Below are 13,863 nucleotides of genomic sequence, written 5' to 3'. Positions count from 1 at the left end.
CCGCAACCACCACGCTGGCCGCACACAAGACCGACAACGGAGGTCTATAAGCAAGTGCGCTCGCTCTTAAACGTGGCCGCTATGTATAGTGCAAAATACACTGACCATATTCCAGTGGAGGGAAACGACGGACCCCAGTCCCAGCCGAACGAGCACGGCATCTTGCGAATCAAGTTGATGTGACACTGGCCCCTCTGTTCCGGCGGCGCGCACAGCGGATACACGGGGGTCGTATTGCTGCTGACGCGCAGCTCGTGCTTGCGCAAGGCGTACCGCAGCGGCGACTCGCAGCTCACCACGATGCTGTTGTTCCTCTGCGCATGCGGGTCGACAAAAAAAAAAAAACAGTGAATAAAATGGCAATCTTTGATATACTTTAGAAGACGGTACACGGCATTTTGCTCGTATAAGAGCCTCAAAGGTAATGATAGGAAGTTTTAGAATGGGGTACGCAAAGCTTCGCGTTAACGGTGGTCGTCACTGCGCACGCGCCATACGATATAGCGTCTTGGTCAGTGATGGAAATAGCGTAGCGTACTTAACGAACGCTATTTCTCTACACCCTATTCTAAAACAGCATAATGATGGGGAGCTTTAGAAAGGCATGCACTCAACCTCGCGTTAGCACTTGTGACCACTGCACATGCGTCGTACACTATACTCTTGCGGGCCCCCGTTAAGTGAGGGAAATAACGGGCAACCGCTACGAATGCTGTCTTTGCGTACGCTTTTCCAGAACTATAAATTCCAAAACTGGACACATATCATTAAACGCTTGCAAGCGCCGCGTTTTAGGTTCATCTGTTCAATTCCGGCCTCGGCGGTGGCATTTTGGTGCAGGCGAAATTCTGGAGGCCCGTGTACATTCATCATCATCATCATCATCATCATCATCATCATCATCATCATCATCTTCATCATTATCATCATCATCACCACCAGCCTGACTACGTCCACTGCAGGACAAAGGCATCTCCGATGTTCCGCCAGTTAACTTTGTGCGCACGTGTACATTCACGTGCGCACAAAGGAAGCAGCAGAGGGGAGGGGGGAGGAGTGGCCGCTCCCCCTCGCCTAATCACCTGCATGGGGAGGAGGAGGGGCGAAAATCTACCCCATACTTCTATACTCAGTGGGACCCGTACCATGAAGAGCATGGTTTACTTTTTCTCTTTTTTTTTTTTTCGTGCTTGTGAAATCACAATGCAAATATGTTGTAAACACATGCGAAACTCATAACATTCGTCTCTCTTGTTTTTATTTTCGGTTTCGTTATAGCAGTGCACAGAGCCAGCATGCCTTTTCGTCGGCTATATTCTTTTGTGAATGTGACAATGTAAATTTAGCCACGCCCCGACCCCCATGTGCAATGCTCAATTCAGGGCCAGATGATGATGGCCACGCAGGTTTCTTTTGTATACATTAATGGCGGCAAAGGTTCCAAATGTCACATTCCAAGGCCTGTTTACCACCCGTCTTCACTTCGAGGAAGTTCGTTTTTTTTTTTTTCATCTACTGTCAAGCGTGCTGTCTTTTTGACCCAACCAACCCGGTGGAGGAGGTTATATTTAGATTTAAGTGACTGTTAAAGAACCCCAAGTTGTCGAGATATCCGGACAGAGCATACGGTGTGCGAAGTGCTGTTATTCACCTGAACTTTATTCAGATCACTACAGCAATGGCAACGGCAGCCCCTCCGACAGTGTATTTGTCTATGCAATCTGCGTCGCAATAAAACGATAATAATAGGACAATCTGCCATGTAGGCTTAGCAGCTACGAAGTTGCGAGGCTCAGCGTGAAGTCACGGCGTCAAACCCCGGCGGCGTCAGCTTAGCTTCGCCTACGGAGAACATCAGGAGGCGCCCGTCTCTCTTCAACATCGTCTTTGCACGGAGACGTGGTGCCGGTGTAAATAGTGTAAGCGCAACTACTCTACCAGCGTATACAAAAGAACAGCAGGCTCACCCTTAGCATGCTCGTCACTTCGACTTCATAGCGGACGAACATGTTGCTCGTGTTGAGCGCGTCGATACCATTCAACGTCACCGTGCAGGCAGTGTCGATGCCGTGAGCCACGAGCTTTACATGGCGGTGATCTGTTATGTACGTGGGAGCTGCGAACACGAAAAAGTAATCAATTACTAGCGTGGTACATTTCAAAAGTGGTCCAAAGAAAACATGTGACTACGTAGTAGCTTAGTTCTAATATGTAACTTCGGGCGTTCCGCGTTTCCCGCGTAAGCAGTTCTCAAAAAAGTTTAAAGAGATAACATAGATGAAAACGATTTTATGTTATTAGCAAATATCTTTTTCACAACTTCCAAATCGCCGCCACTCTCCACGGGAAGACGCTTATATAAGCAGGAAAACGCGCAAAATGAAAATGCTGGTGGCGACGCCTCTTTGAATTTCCTGCACCAAACGCCTTGACGTCATGAATTTTGACGGTGCTTACCAAGGCCGATTCACTCGCAGGATTTCAAGCTGGACGGTTGTGCCCTCGCGATCTCCGACGCCAGCGTAGCTCCCGCCGACTGGTTCGCCCTCCGCGGTCTCCTGACGCCGTGCAGCTCTCGCATTGTGGCGCCCCGCCCTTGGACTGCTTCGACCGGATCCCCACTTTCCTATCTCCTTCTTTTTCCGTCGCTTGCCTGTCTACTTCTTCGTCTATTTTCCTTCTATTCTTTTTATCCCTCCTTCCCCCCACATTTATAAGGCACTGCGCCGGGTCGCCTGAAGGCAGACAGAAATTAGGTGCCTTTTTCCTCTTCATTCTCACCACTACCACCGCCACCTACCAAGGCCTACGTAGTTCCGAATGGGTAAAAGTGAAGCGAAATGTCTGTTGATGGGGTCAGAGACTTAACATACGAAGTTTCGGGAAATTTCGTCAACCCTGTCTCGACAAAGTGCAACAAGTACACCTTGAAATTCGTGACGAAAGCACGCAGACTTCGGCACGAATTTTGAAAATTGTTTTCTGGTTTTCTCCTATACTAATGAATTTAGGATGGTAAAATAAGCGACATTAGAGTTATCAGAAAGCACTTTATTAATATAAATAATACATTGTTTAACTTTAGTGTCCTTTTAGTTGTGTTCGATCGTGATACTCTGCATGGCATGGCATAGCTTTCTTTTTTTTTTTACACGTTGCCGTGTTTCGAAAAGTAAGACATTTGACTACTGAAAGGCGCTGCAATATTGAAGGACTAAACGAGAGGTGGCTACTACGACTACAACACGGGACATTTGGCCCATGGCGTAAGGAGCTTCACCCCCAAAATTTGTCGAAAAGTGCCAGGTTAAGCATTATTGGCTCTTTGATGGCGCTGTTCCATCTTAAATCAGGTGGCTGCAAAATTATTGACTTCAAGGAGAGTGCGAGCTGCAGGTTCGAAAGACATTGCGTGCATCGCTTTTCGTTATTTTTACATTTCCGATTAATGAGGTGCCCCCAAGCACATGAAAGTGCCGCTGCTTTAGTTTGGCATAGCCCTAATTGACACGCCCACGATAATTATCAGTATCATTTATTGTCCCCTTAAGGTATCGGCATTTATAAATCAGGCCTTAAAACTACTTAGTTCTTTTTCTTCACTTTAGGTAATCCTGTAAGGTGTGTGCTTTAGATAAGACTGGAAGATATTGGGTCTTCTGTCTATTTTTTTACTGGTATTCTAATTTTAAATTCTCTGGCTGGTATGTCCAAAGTTTTCATGTATTGGTATTACTACCGCAAACAATTTTGTAATTTATAATTGTTCAGTACCGAAACTACGATTTTTAAACTGGTAAGCCTTTGTATATTTTGAAATAACACCACTGTTGTTACTCCCAACGCGGCGTAATTCGTGGGCGTAGCGTTGGGCGTAACTCCTCATTGGCTAACCACATCAGGAAGTCTTTAACCTTGACCACCTGGCAGAGCTTTTTATAGACCAAAAAGGAATTGATTATTAAATAATATTTTAAATATATATTTACACGGTCACGATAAGTCAACGTTCTTTTTAAGATCAGACATCTTCATTGACATGCACGTTTAATTTTTCGTCTTTTTTGTGTCTTTAGACTACCTCAGTGAAAACTTATTGAAAACGCAAAAAAAAAAAGGAATTGAGAGACAGTTATTGATGCTTACCTACAAAGGTTCTGTGGAATTTCCAGCTCTCCCAGCCAACCCATTCGTACTCGACATCACCGTCGCCGTAATACGGTTCACCTATTATGCCGGCCATATTGAGGTCCGTGTATATGCCGCCAGGCACAGTACTGGGTACGGTGATAGCTGCGTATTAATACAGACGGGAAGATCTTCATATCTATAAAATATAGTGCGTGATGGTAGTTACACAATTATTAGTTGTTTCTGTTTCCAGTGCTCTATGCCTATGCCTATGGCTAGCGAAATATTCCCAATGCATCGATAAAGAACAACTAAATAAATTCGATTTATTTCTTTTTGTTTTCATGATAAATAGTGATCAGCAAACAGATTATGCATTTACTTGTATGTTCGAGTATGTATGTATGTACGTATGTATGTACGTACGTATGTATGTATGTATGTAATGTATGTATGTGTGTATGCATGCATTGATTGATTGATTGATTGATTGATTGATTGATTGATATGTGGGGTTTAACGTCCCAAAACCACCATATGATTATGAGAGACGCCGTAGTGGAGGGCTCCGGAAATTTTGACCACCTGGGGTTCTTTAACGTACACCCAAATCTGAGCACACGGGCCTACAACATTTCCGCCTCCATCGGAAATGCAGCCGCCGCAGCCGGGATTCGATCGCGCTACCTGCGGGTCAGCAGCCAAGTGCCTTAGCCACTAGACCACCGCGGCGTGGCAAAAAAGGTGCCATCAGCACTCGGTGTTCCCAGGTGGTCTCCCTCCCAAGTACTGACCGAGCCCAATGCTGCTTAGCTTCGGTGATCGGACGAGAACCGGCGCATTCAGCATGGTATGGCCGATGGCGTGTATGCATGCATGTATGTATGTATGTATGTATGTATGTATGTTTCACGTACGCTATTACTGAAACGTGTTTTCTTAGGCGATATTTACTATCTTACCCGTTCTTTCAACTAAGTGAATGTAAACATAAATGTAAGCGATTGTACTGTCCATACCACTCGCTAGCAGTGACAGAGGACGATTCAAACCACCTGATGTGAGGATGTGAGCATGTCCATATCCTTCCTCAAGCTGGCATCTACCACAATGCCACCACAAGCCACGATGACTGTGAGCACGGCAACGAATACTACAAAGCGCTGCTCCAATTCGTACACAACAAAGGCCTCACGGCATGCATACAATACACAAAATGCACTCTGTGTACTGTATGCATGCCGTAGTAATTTGTAGTCGGCGTTGCCGGTTTGCCGCTTCTTCGCGAGCCCTCGTTTTTGGGGTAGCTCCTCTGCGTCGGCATTGCCTTTTGCGGGCGATTGTGTGTTTACGTTGATTTTAATCCATATCAGAAAGAGAATATGTGGTATCTATGGCCTGACACGCGCTTATTCTTCGTCATAAGCAGCGTCATCTGGTGTTGTCTGCGTCAGCGTTGCCGTTCCCGGCCGAGGGCCCGCTCACGTTCTTTTGCATCCGTGGCAGAAACAGAATGTGTGGTCTAAAACGTGGTTTTTCTGCATTGCCATGAAAGTCATCATCATGATATATAGTGGGTAGCTTAAATTGTCTTCAGCGTCATCGTCACAATGCACAACGGACAAGCCTAGACCCTAAGGTACTTCGTCCCTAAAGAACATGGCAGATGCCTCTGCCATAGCAATCGGTATAACACGAAAGCTAAACGTGTCTTCACAGAGGTAACGAGCTTATTGTTCATTGCCATCAGCGTCATCGTCTTGATGTATAGGGGGTACCTTAAATTGTCATCAGCGTCTTTGTCACAATGCACAACGGACAAGCCTAGACCCTAAGGTGCTTCGTCCCTAAAGAAAAAAACCTGGCAGATGCCACTGCCATAGCAATCGGTATAACACGAAAACTAAACGTGTCTTCACAGAGGTAATGAGCTTATTGTTCATCGCCATCAGCGTCCTCATCTTGATATATAGTGGGTACCTTAAATTGTCATCAGCGTCTTCGTCACAATGCACAACGAACAAGCCTAGGCCCTAAGTTGCTTCGTCCATAAAAAACGTGGCAGATCCCTCTGCCATAGCAATCGGTATAACACGAAAGCAAAACGTACCTTCACAGCAGTAACATGCTTATTCTTCATTGACATCAGCGTCATCGTCATGATCTATAGTGGGTACATTGAATTGTCTTTAGCGTCATCATCACAATGCAGAATGGACAAGCCTAGACCCTAAGGTGCTTCGTTCATAAAAAACGTGGCAGATCCCTTTGCCATAGCAATCGGTATAACACGAAAGCAAAACGTATCTTCACAGCAGTAACATGCTTATTCTTCATTGCCATCAGCGTCGTCGTCATGATCTATAGTGGGTACATTGAATTGTCTTTAGCGTCATCATCACAATGCAGAATGGACAAGCCTAGACCCTAAGGTGCTTCGTCCATAAAGAACGTGGCAGATCCCTCTGCCATAGCAATCGGTATAACACGAAAGCAAAACGTGTCTTCACAGTGGTAGTTTAGCGTTTATTGCCCATTGTTTAGCCACAAGGGCGAAGGAATGAATGTTAGAGCAACAAATTGGGACGTCACGCGAAGAACAGCAAGCACCTCGAAACTTTCAGTGCGTTGCTCAAGCAGAAAGTACGTACGAATATTACATACACAAGACTATAGCACGAAGCTCATAACTTAAAGCACGCTACTGTAATACAAGGATGCACGAAATGAACGGACAAGTATATGACGAGCGCGAACTGAGAACTGTCAGAGCTAGCTGTTATTTCTTCGTATGTGAGCAGCGTGCTTCTCTCGCAGAAACAGCCGCTTAAGTAAGCAAAGTGACCTTCGTGCTTTTTGCAACTTCAACGCAAACTTGCAGTGATAGCAAAAGAGGTATAAACCACCCCCGTCACGATGTAAGCACGCACACAAGCGACAACGCCTCTTAAGGCGCACGAGCTGCACGAGCGAGCATCGCAACGCGCAGGGCGACGACCTTTGAAGAGACTATGAAACGGTTTGTTTTTTAAAGACAATAGTCTTTCTTGGGGACCTTCAACGCAAAAATTTTGGTCGGTCTGTGTCTGTCTGTACATTTGTCTGTTTGTCCACTCCTAACAGCATCGGGTATTTGAAACGGCCGACCCCATCCGCAGCGCCCACCTACGTTGCTCAAGTTTGAGCGTTCACACTTGTGCAATTTTCGATTAAAAGGGAATTATTGCGCATGTCTGGGGCACCATAACAACACGTATATATTCTGCATGTGCGCCTTTTACTAGAAAATGCATACATAAGTAATTTTAAGGACCGTAGCGCTTATCACGCTGCGCTGAACAACCAACGTTTGCACGGGAAGGCGAGTGTTTCCAACGCTTTGCTAAAACGAGACGGTGGTGGCACCTACCCGTCGCCTTGCGTTCTACACCTTATCACATCTGACGCGGGTGCGCACACCCGTCTCAGAGTCACGCGCTTTGTTTTTGGAAAGAACTGCCAGATGGCACTCAAGTCTCACGTGTGACGTGACTTGATGCGCTCGTTCGCCTCCGCTGCACGCTCGAGGCACTCTAGCGCCTCTAGAATACGATTCACCGATTTTCTTGAGCAGAACATCAAATAAATGTTTTGCTCACTCTCTCCACACGCAAGACTGTCGTCTTTCGATGACATTTGCAGATTAAATGCAGGTACGGGGCCAATTTTTTATCTTGTTTTATTTTTTTTTTGGGGGGGGGGAGGGGGGCACCACAAATTTAGCTACATGCCATATACAAGGCCGCTATGAACAATCACAGCATACCCTCCTTCTCACCTCTGCCTTGCCTCCTCAACTTATAAAACACGCTGGCATCACTGGCGATCAGAAAGCTCTCAGGGGTGCACTCGATGATTTGAACTTCGCCTGCAATCTAGACTTCAGAGTTAGTACGCTGACAGGTTGCGCGCAGTCTCGGAGGCCATCACACAGTGCGCCCGATAGCTCGCTAGCCATGTAGCAGCAGAGACGAAGATCGCGGGGTCGTTGATATCTGCTCCGACAGGATATCGTCACCCTACCATTCGATCTTACTTTCGCTCATTACACAGACAATCTGATTAGAAGCCTCGGTGACGTCGCGTTACCAGAGCACGTATACATTTTTCTGTGAACAGGGGATCGAAAACGCGTTTGGTTGAGAAGCAGAGATCTGCAGCAATTTGCAGCTTTAAAGCGCTGTAATAAATTAATCAGTTTGCGCAGAGAGCTCAAATTGGTCTGTAAATGACCCTTATGACTTGGTCCACCGGCCCATTGTGTTTGTACGAAATTGTAAAATCGTTTAAGGGTCCCTTTAAAGTGCACCCTTCGTGCCATTTCGCTAGTGATAACGAAAACACGCTGAAGTGCCACCGATCTCGGAATATCGTCAACGGTAAATGGTGTATAAATAGTTTTACGTTTGCATTATTAAGAATGTACACTCTGCGGCCGTGTTATTTTGCGCCGCGCGCCCATAGGTTTGACGTAAGGCGACGGAACTTTTTCTAGTTTTTTTTCTTCGCCATTCGTTAGTATATATTTTACGTCACTTCTTCTAGCTTTTCTTTGCCATGTGTTGCTTTATATTTTACGACGTCATATCCGTGACGGAAATAAGTCATTGCAGCTATATATAGTGCACCCCGGCATAAACACTTTCATATTGACGAAAAAGAAAACTGTATAGCGCCACCTCTGCAGGTCTTCTGCCTCGCTGGGAACCCTTGCTTACGTTCAACGAAATAACAAAGCACTCCTATCTGTCAAGAAGGGTATTCCCCTCCCACACCCTGCCTTGTGAAGGGCGCAGGCAGTTACCCTTAGACTATTGCAGGCCAGTGCGTATCCTAACCCTGCGCTTCTTCATACCATGTACCCTGAACGGTATCCAAGTGCGGATTGCCCCGCCTGTGAACGGCTAGCAACATTCAACCATGTGTTGTGGGAATGTGAAGCCATTGGCTCCGCCCTCAGCGAGGACAGGTGGGCTGCGCTCAGCCCCGAACTTAACGATCAAACCCTGGCCGTCCAGAGTGCCCGTGAATGGGCCGCCAAGCTCGGCTTGACGGTCCCTACGTGGGATTAGCCGGGTGGCGCGGGGTCTCCCCTGCGTCTTCTTAGGACAAAAATAAAGTTTTTATCAATCAATCAATCAATCAATCATTACCGTAGGCATTGCATTGGCGTTGTGGGAAGCGACCTACTTCAACGCAGTATTTTGATTTGCTATTCTATTGAAGAGCAGTATTAGATGAAACTTTAAAAAATACGATCAATCATGCGTTTCTGCAGTTCGCACAAGATCACTTTGTTTACAGAATGTCCATATATATGTTTTGATGCGTTTATACAGTTTTCTCGCATATATTTTTATTATATTCTAAAAAAATTTAATATCCGATTATATTCATTGTATATTAGTAGATGTGAACAAGCTTGCGAGTGCTCCCCATTTAACTTTTTAGCGGAGCTCTACATTTGCCTGACGCAGTATGGTGCCATGATGTCGCTTCTTAGCGACATCATGGCACCATCCCGCAACCAACAGCAAACCAAATACAACCGTTCTTTTTAATGAGTAATTTAGGTCCAAGAACCACAAATGCAAGTAGGCTTGGGACATAAAAGTCAGTTAAATGCAACACCCCCGCCTCCTTCACGCCTGTCCCGTGGAGGGGCGGAATTCGCTGTCTGGTTCACCCCTTCTGAGCAAAGGGAAAGCGTTTGCTCTAGCTAAGGGGAAATGTTGCATGCATTATCATCCGCAGGCATATGCAGGAAATGTCACACACTTACAGCCGTTGCTGTTGCTGGCTCTCCAGCGTCCGTTCAGCGAAAATCGTTCGAGTCCCAGCGCATTATTCGCAAATATAAGGAGGCACGACATCTGCAAAAGGCACGCCATAGCTATGATTCTTCGTCCTCGTCCACGTTCGTTGGTTTATCAACTGATGATTATGACGCTCATGGTGATGATTACCTACAGCACATGACAGTCAATCAGTCAGTTCACGTGACGAAAATCACTTAACTAGTCGCCTAACAGAATTATGTTACACCACGTAACTATGCGCGTTACTAATAGACGCGGTTTCGCGTCCCAAAACAATGAACCATGGTGGCGTGACTAAAAATCACGTGATAATAATCCCGCAACGTTGCGTAAGAGTTATCCAAGTCACAGTTTCCCGCCAAAACATGCAAGTCAAGTGACTAAAACCACATCAACGTGGGTAGTCACGTCGCATGTCTAACCAAACCTAATAATGTCTGGGGTTTTGCTCTCCCAAAATGACGATACGATTATGGGGGATACCACAGTGTAGGGCTCCGGAAATTTTGACCATCTGGTGTTCTTTAATGTGCACCGACATCACACAGTGCACGCCCCCAACGAATTGCGACCTCCGCAATCGAACCTGCGACCTTCGATCGGGCCAGCCGCCGAATACCTTAACCACTTTACCGCCATGCCGCACGTCTAGACAACTATAGCCATACTTAAAACTAATGAAAAAAAACTTCGCATCTCTAGCAAAAGCTTGTTATATCTGGCAAAGGCAAAAGTTAGCTAGGTCGAGCACAAGGAGTTTCCGCTGGCGGTTGTTATTGTTGTTGTTGTTTCCCTGTGCAAATGGCTCGTACCCAAAGGAGGGGATTGGCCGATTATAAAGTGAATTTGTCCTATACTTTCAGAATTGCGTCATTCCTACAAAAATTTTGTAATTTAATTTTGATTTGAAATGCCGATAGCAAGCTTGCAGAAAAAAATAAAGAAAAATAGTGAGACCGTAATTTAGCAAGATACTCGTTTAGTCGCAGTGATGTATTCCTGAACGGCGAATAAAAGATGCCTGGGGCTGAAACCCAGTGTAGAGGGTCCAAATGAAGGAAGATCAGGTTGAGATAATTGCAAGCCCAGTCTTTGAAGAGGTGGTGCTAGTATGCTATGCCTGAATAAATCGAAACGGCGACAATGTAATAAAAAATGACTAATCGTTTCCTCTTGATTACAGTAAATGCACATATGGAAATTCAATATACCTGATCTATGCAAGTAAAAATTGAGGGAGGTAACGCGACAACGAAATTTTGTGATGACAACTTCCATCATTCTTGAATTAGACAGTTCACTGCGCCAGGGAAATAACAAGTGGTTGTACTCCGGAGAAGCCGTCAGTCCAGGTTTCAGCCTTGCGCCATAAATGCAAGCTGCACACTTCTTTTTTTTTTTTTTTTTTCAGCCGGCTGCACTCGACGGGAAAATATTTCTGCCTTCGTCACGGCTCACGTCTACGAAGTACTCATTTCCTTTAAATGTAAAGCACCACGACCTACGTCACTGTACGGCTATATATATTGAACATTCATCATAGGTGCGAACGCTGTTGCCTTTGCATGATAATCCGATAACGTTTATCTACGAAAAAAACTGATCTCCGGGACGCTTTTTTTTCGAGACTGATGAATTAGTTGAAGCTGTAAGTGAAGCGCAGAGAAAAAGACAGTTTGCAATAATCATAGAGCTGTTTCTTTGTTTCGTTTTAATCTCGTATATAGTTGTGTTAAAGTTCTAAAAAACTCGACCTTAATAAAAAAAATTCTGTTTCAGTGCTAATGGTGAAAGTGAGAGCATTCGATTATTACTCATGCCCCACTCCAATTTCTTTTGTTCTTTTTTTGTAACAACTGAGGTGACGTACGTTGATACTATGGGAGAAAGCACAGTAAATGGAGTTGATCGCTTTGCCTGATCGGCCGCATTTCCATCCATAGAACTATATAAACCATTGGCCGTTGTAAATTGTGGCTTTTCACAGACAAATGAAAGCGTTTCTGCTAAAAAAAGAAAAAAAAATCCAATCAAGCAAGTGTGGCAAGCCTTCAAGCAAAAAAAAAAAAAAATACAGAGAATAAAATTCAAGCCTTTTTAGAAAATGTGACCACGAACAAAGGAGTGCGATATGAATTTCTTAATATCATCAGAAAAAAGAGGCACCCGCCTGTTGCTTGTTTAATATGTGTTCTTTTTGTTCATTCATTAATCTACTAATAAATGGACAAAAAGAACACACATTAAATAAGCAACAAGTTTTCGCAAGATTACTCGAGCAAAAATTTGAGGGGGGGGGGGGGGGTACCAGCAGAGCAGAGGGGACGCTTTTCTGGTAAGTGCTTAATCGAAGGTAAATGTTCGTAAATCATGTGCATGTTAATTGACACCCTCTTTTCAAGCAACTCAACAACCGTAGTGCAAATAATATCTTCTTTTTTTTTTCTTTCTTTTTCAAATGCACTCTTGTTGCATAGAAAAGCTGAAGACCCATGTGAAATATTCTGCTTACGTCTTGGAACGGCATGTTATGCTGGGCCAGTTGGCGCCTCGTTACTTGACACACTTCAGGAAATTAAAATAGCCGCCACATGAACACGAAGCTAGCGACAGCAGCGATTTTGGTGGTACTATGCAAAACCACAACAATCATCATATTGACCTCTGAGATCTATTCAAAACACTGCACCGTTTAAAACTCGCGGAGGCTTTCTGTTCATCCGACCAACTTCTGTTAAATCAGGCATTTCAAAAAGTAGCCTCCTGGTGCGAGGAATGGCAGATGGTCATTAACTTTGATAAAACTGTTTTTATGCGAATTACACACAAGAAAAAACCTTTGCATTTCAGATACAATGCTAACAACACCTTTTTGACTGAAGTCACTAATTATAAGTACTTGGGGCTTTTCATATCGAATGATCTCTGCTGGAACAAACACATTACACATGTAACGGCCAATGCAACTTACAAACTGTTTTTTCTATGTCGTGCTCTCAAACTATCCACTCCTTCTGTCCGCCTTTTAGCGTACAAATCAATTGTTTTACCAATATTAGATTACGCCGCTATTATATGGGATCCTTTTACTAAGACTAACATTAACAAATTAGAAAAAGTGCAAAAAAGAGCAGTTCGTTTTGTCTACAATAATTTTTCGAGGACTTCCGTTACTGACCTATTAAGCAGAGCTCAACTTTCACCTTTATCATTAAGATACCGTAACTTAAGGCTTAAGTTTCTGTACCAACTAATTAACGGCCAATATCAAGTAGACATAGCCGATATTTTTTCTTTTTCTTCTGGCTACTCTACCAGGCAGAGACATTACCTCACCATAACCCCCTTTCCCACACACAATAATTGCTTTAAGTATTCATTTTTTCCTCGCACCATAGTCGAGTGGAACAAACTAACTAGTGCAATTGTTTCAGCACCCTCATTGGCATTGTTTTTCTCGAAATTAGAAAGTGCACTAACCAGTTGAATTGTTGAATCGTATTACATACCACTGTACATGCTTGTATAATTGTAGTCTTCTATTTTTTATTGTATGATATTGCCAGTTGAAGTTTGTATTTGCCCTATAGACATTGTATAACCTGTATATATTATATGACATTGTACTTGCCATTTGTTCATGACTAACTTCATGTACCACCCTGCTAAAATCACCAAAGGTGATTGCAGTATCTGTAAATAAATAAATAAAATACCCTACGTGCTTTAAATTCAAATGCCATCTTTCAACATCTTGCGTAAGAGTATCGCACGCTTTTTTTTTTATAACTGTCGTCAATGCTAAACTATTTTTAAATACTAATAATAGTAAACTACAAGAAATCTTATAATTTTTACTGAAAAAACCTAGTGA

General features: G+C 44.1%; 1 protein-coding gene and 1 non-coding gene across 2 annotated transcripts in view; both read right to left on the bottom strand.

The window, feature by feature from the left end:
- Window positions 1-10,069, bottom strand: part of LOC119172804 (beta-mannosidase) — a 54,931-nt gene extending 44,862 nt beyond the window's left edge. The window contains exons 1-4 of the mRNA XM_075893134.1: window positions 9,953-10,069; window positions 4,151-4,293; window positions 1,968-2,186; window positions 106-314 (exon numbers count right to left, since the gene is read on the bottom strand). Of these exons, the coding sequence (XP_075749249.1) occupies window positions 106-314; window positions 1,968-2,186; window positions 4,151-4,293; window positions 9,953-10,061 (680 nt within the window). The 5' untranslated portion in view covers window positions 10,062-10,069. The remainder of the gene's footprint in view (window positions 1-105; window positions 315-1,967; window positions 2,187-4,150; window positions 4,294-9,952) is intronic.
- LOC142814794 (5S ribosomal RNA) lies at window positions 4,877-4,995 on the bottom strand. Its single transcript, XR_012895099.1, has one exon. It is a non-coding gene; the product is annotated as a 5S ribosomal RNA (ribosomal RNA).
- Window positions 10,070-13,863: the final 3,794 nt, after the last annotated feature.

This window comes from Rhipicephalus microplus, chromosome 4, assembly GCF_043290135.1.
Source record: "Rhipicephalus microplus isolate Deutch F79 chromosome 4, USDA_Rmic, whole genome shotgun sequence".
Classification (NCBI taxonomy): Eukaryota; Metazoa; Arthropoda; class Arachnida; order Ixodida; family Ixodidae; genus Rhipicephalus; species Rhipicephalus microplus.
This window is presented reverse-complemented; position numbering and strand designations above follow the sequence as displayed.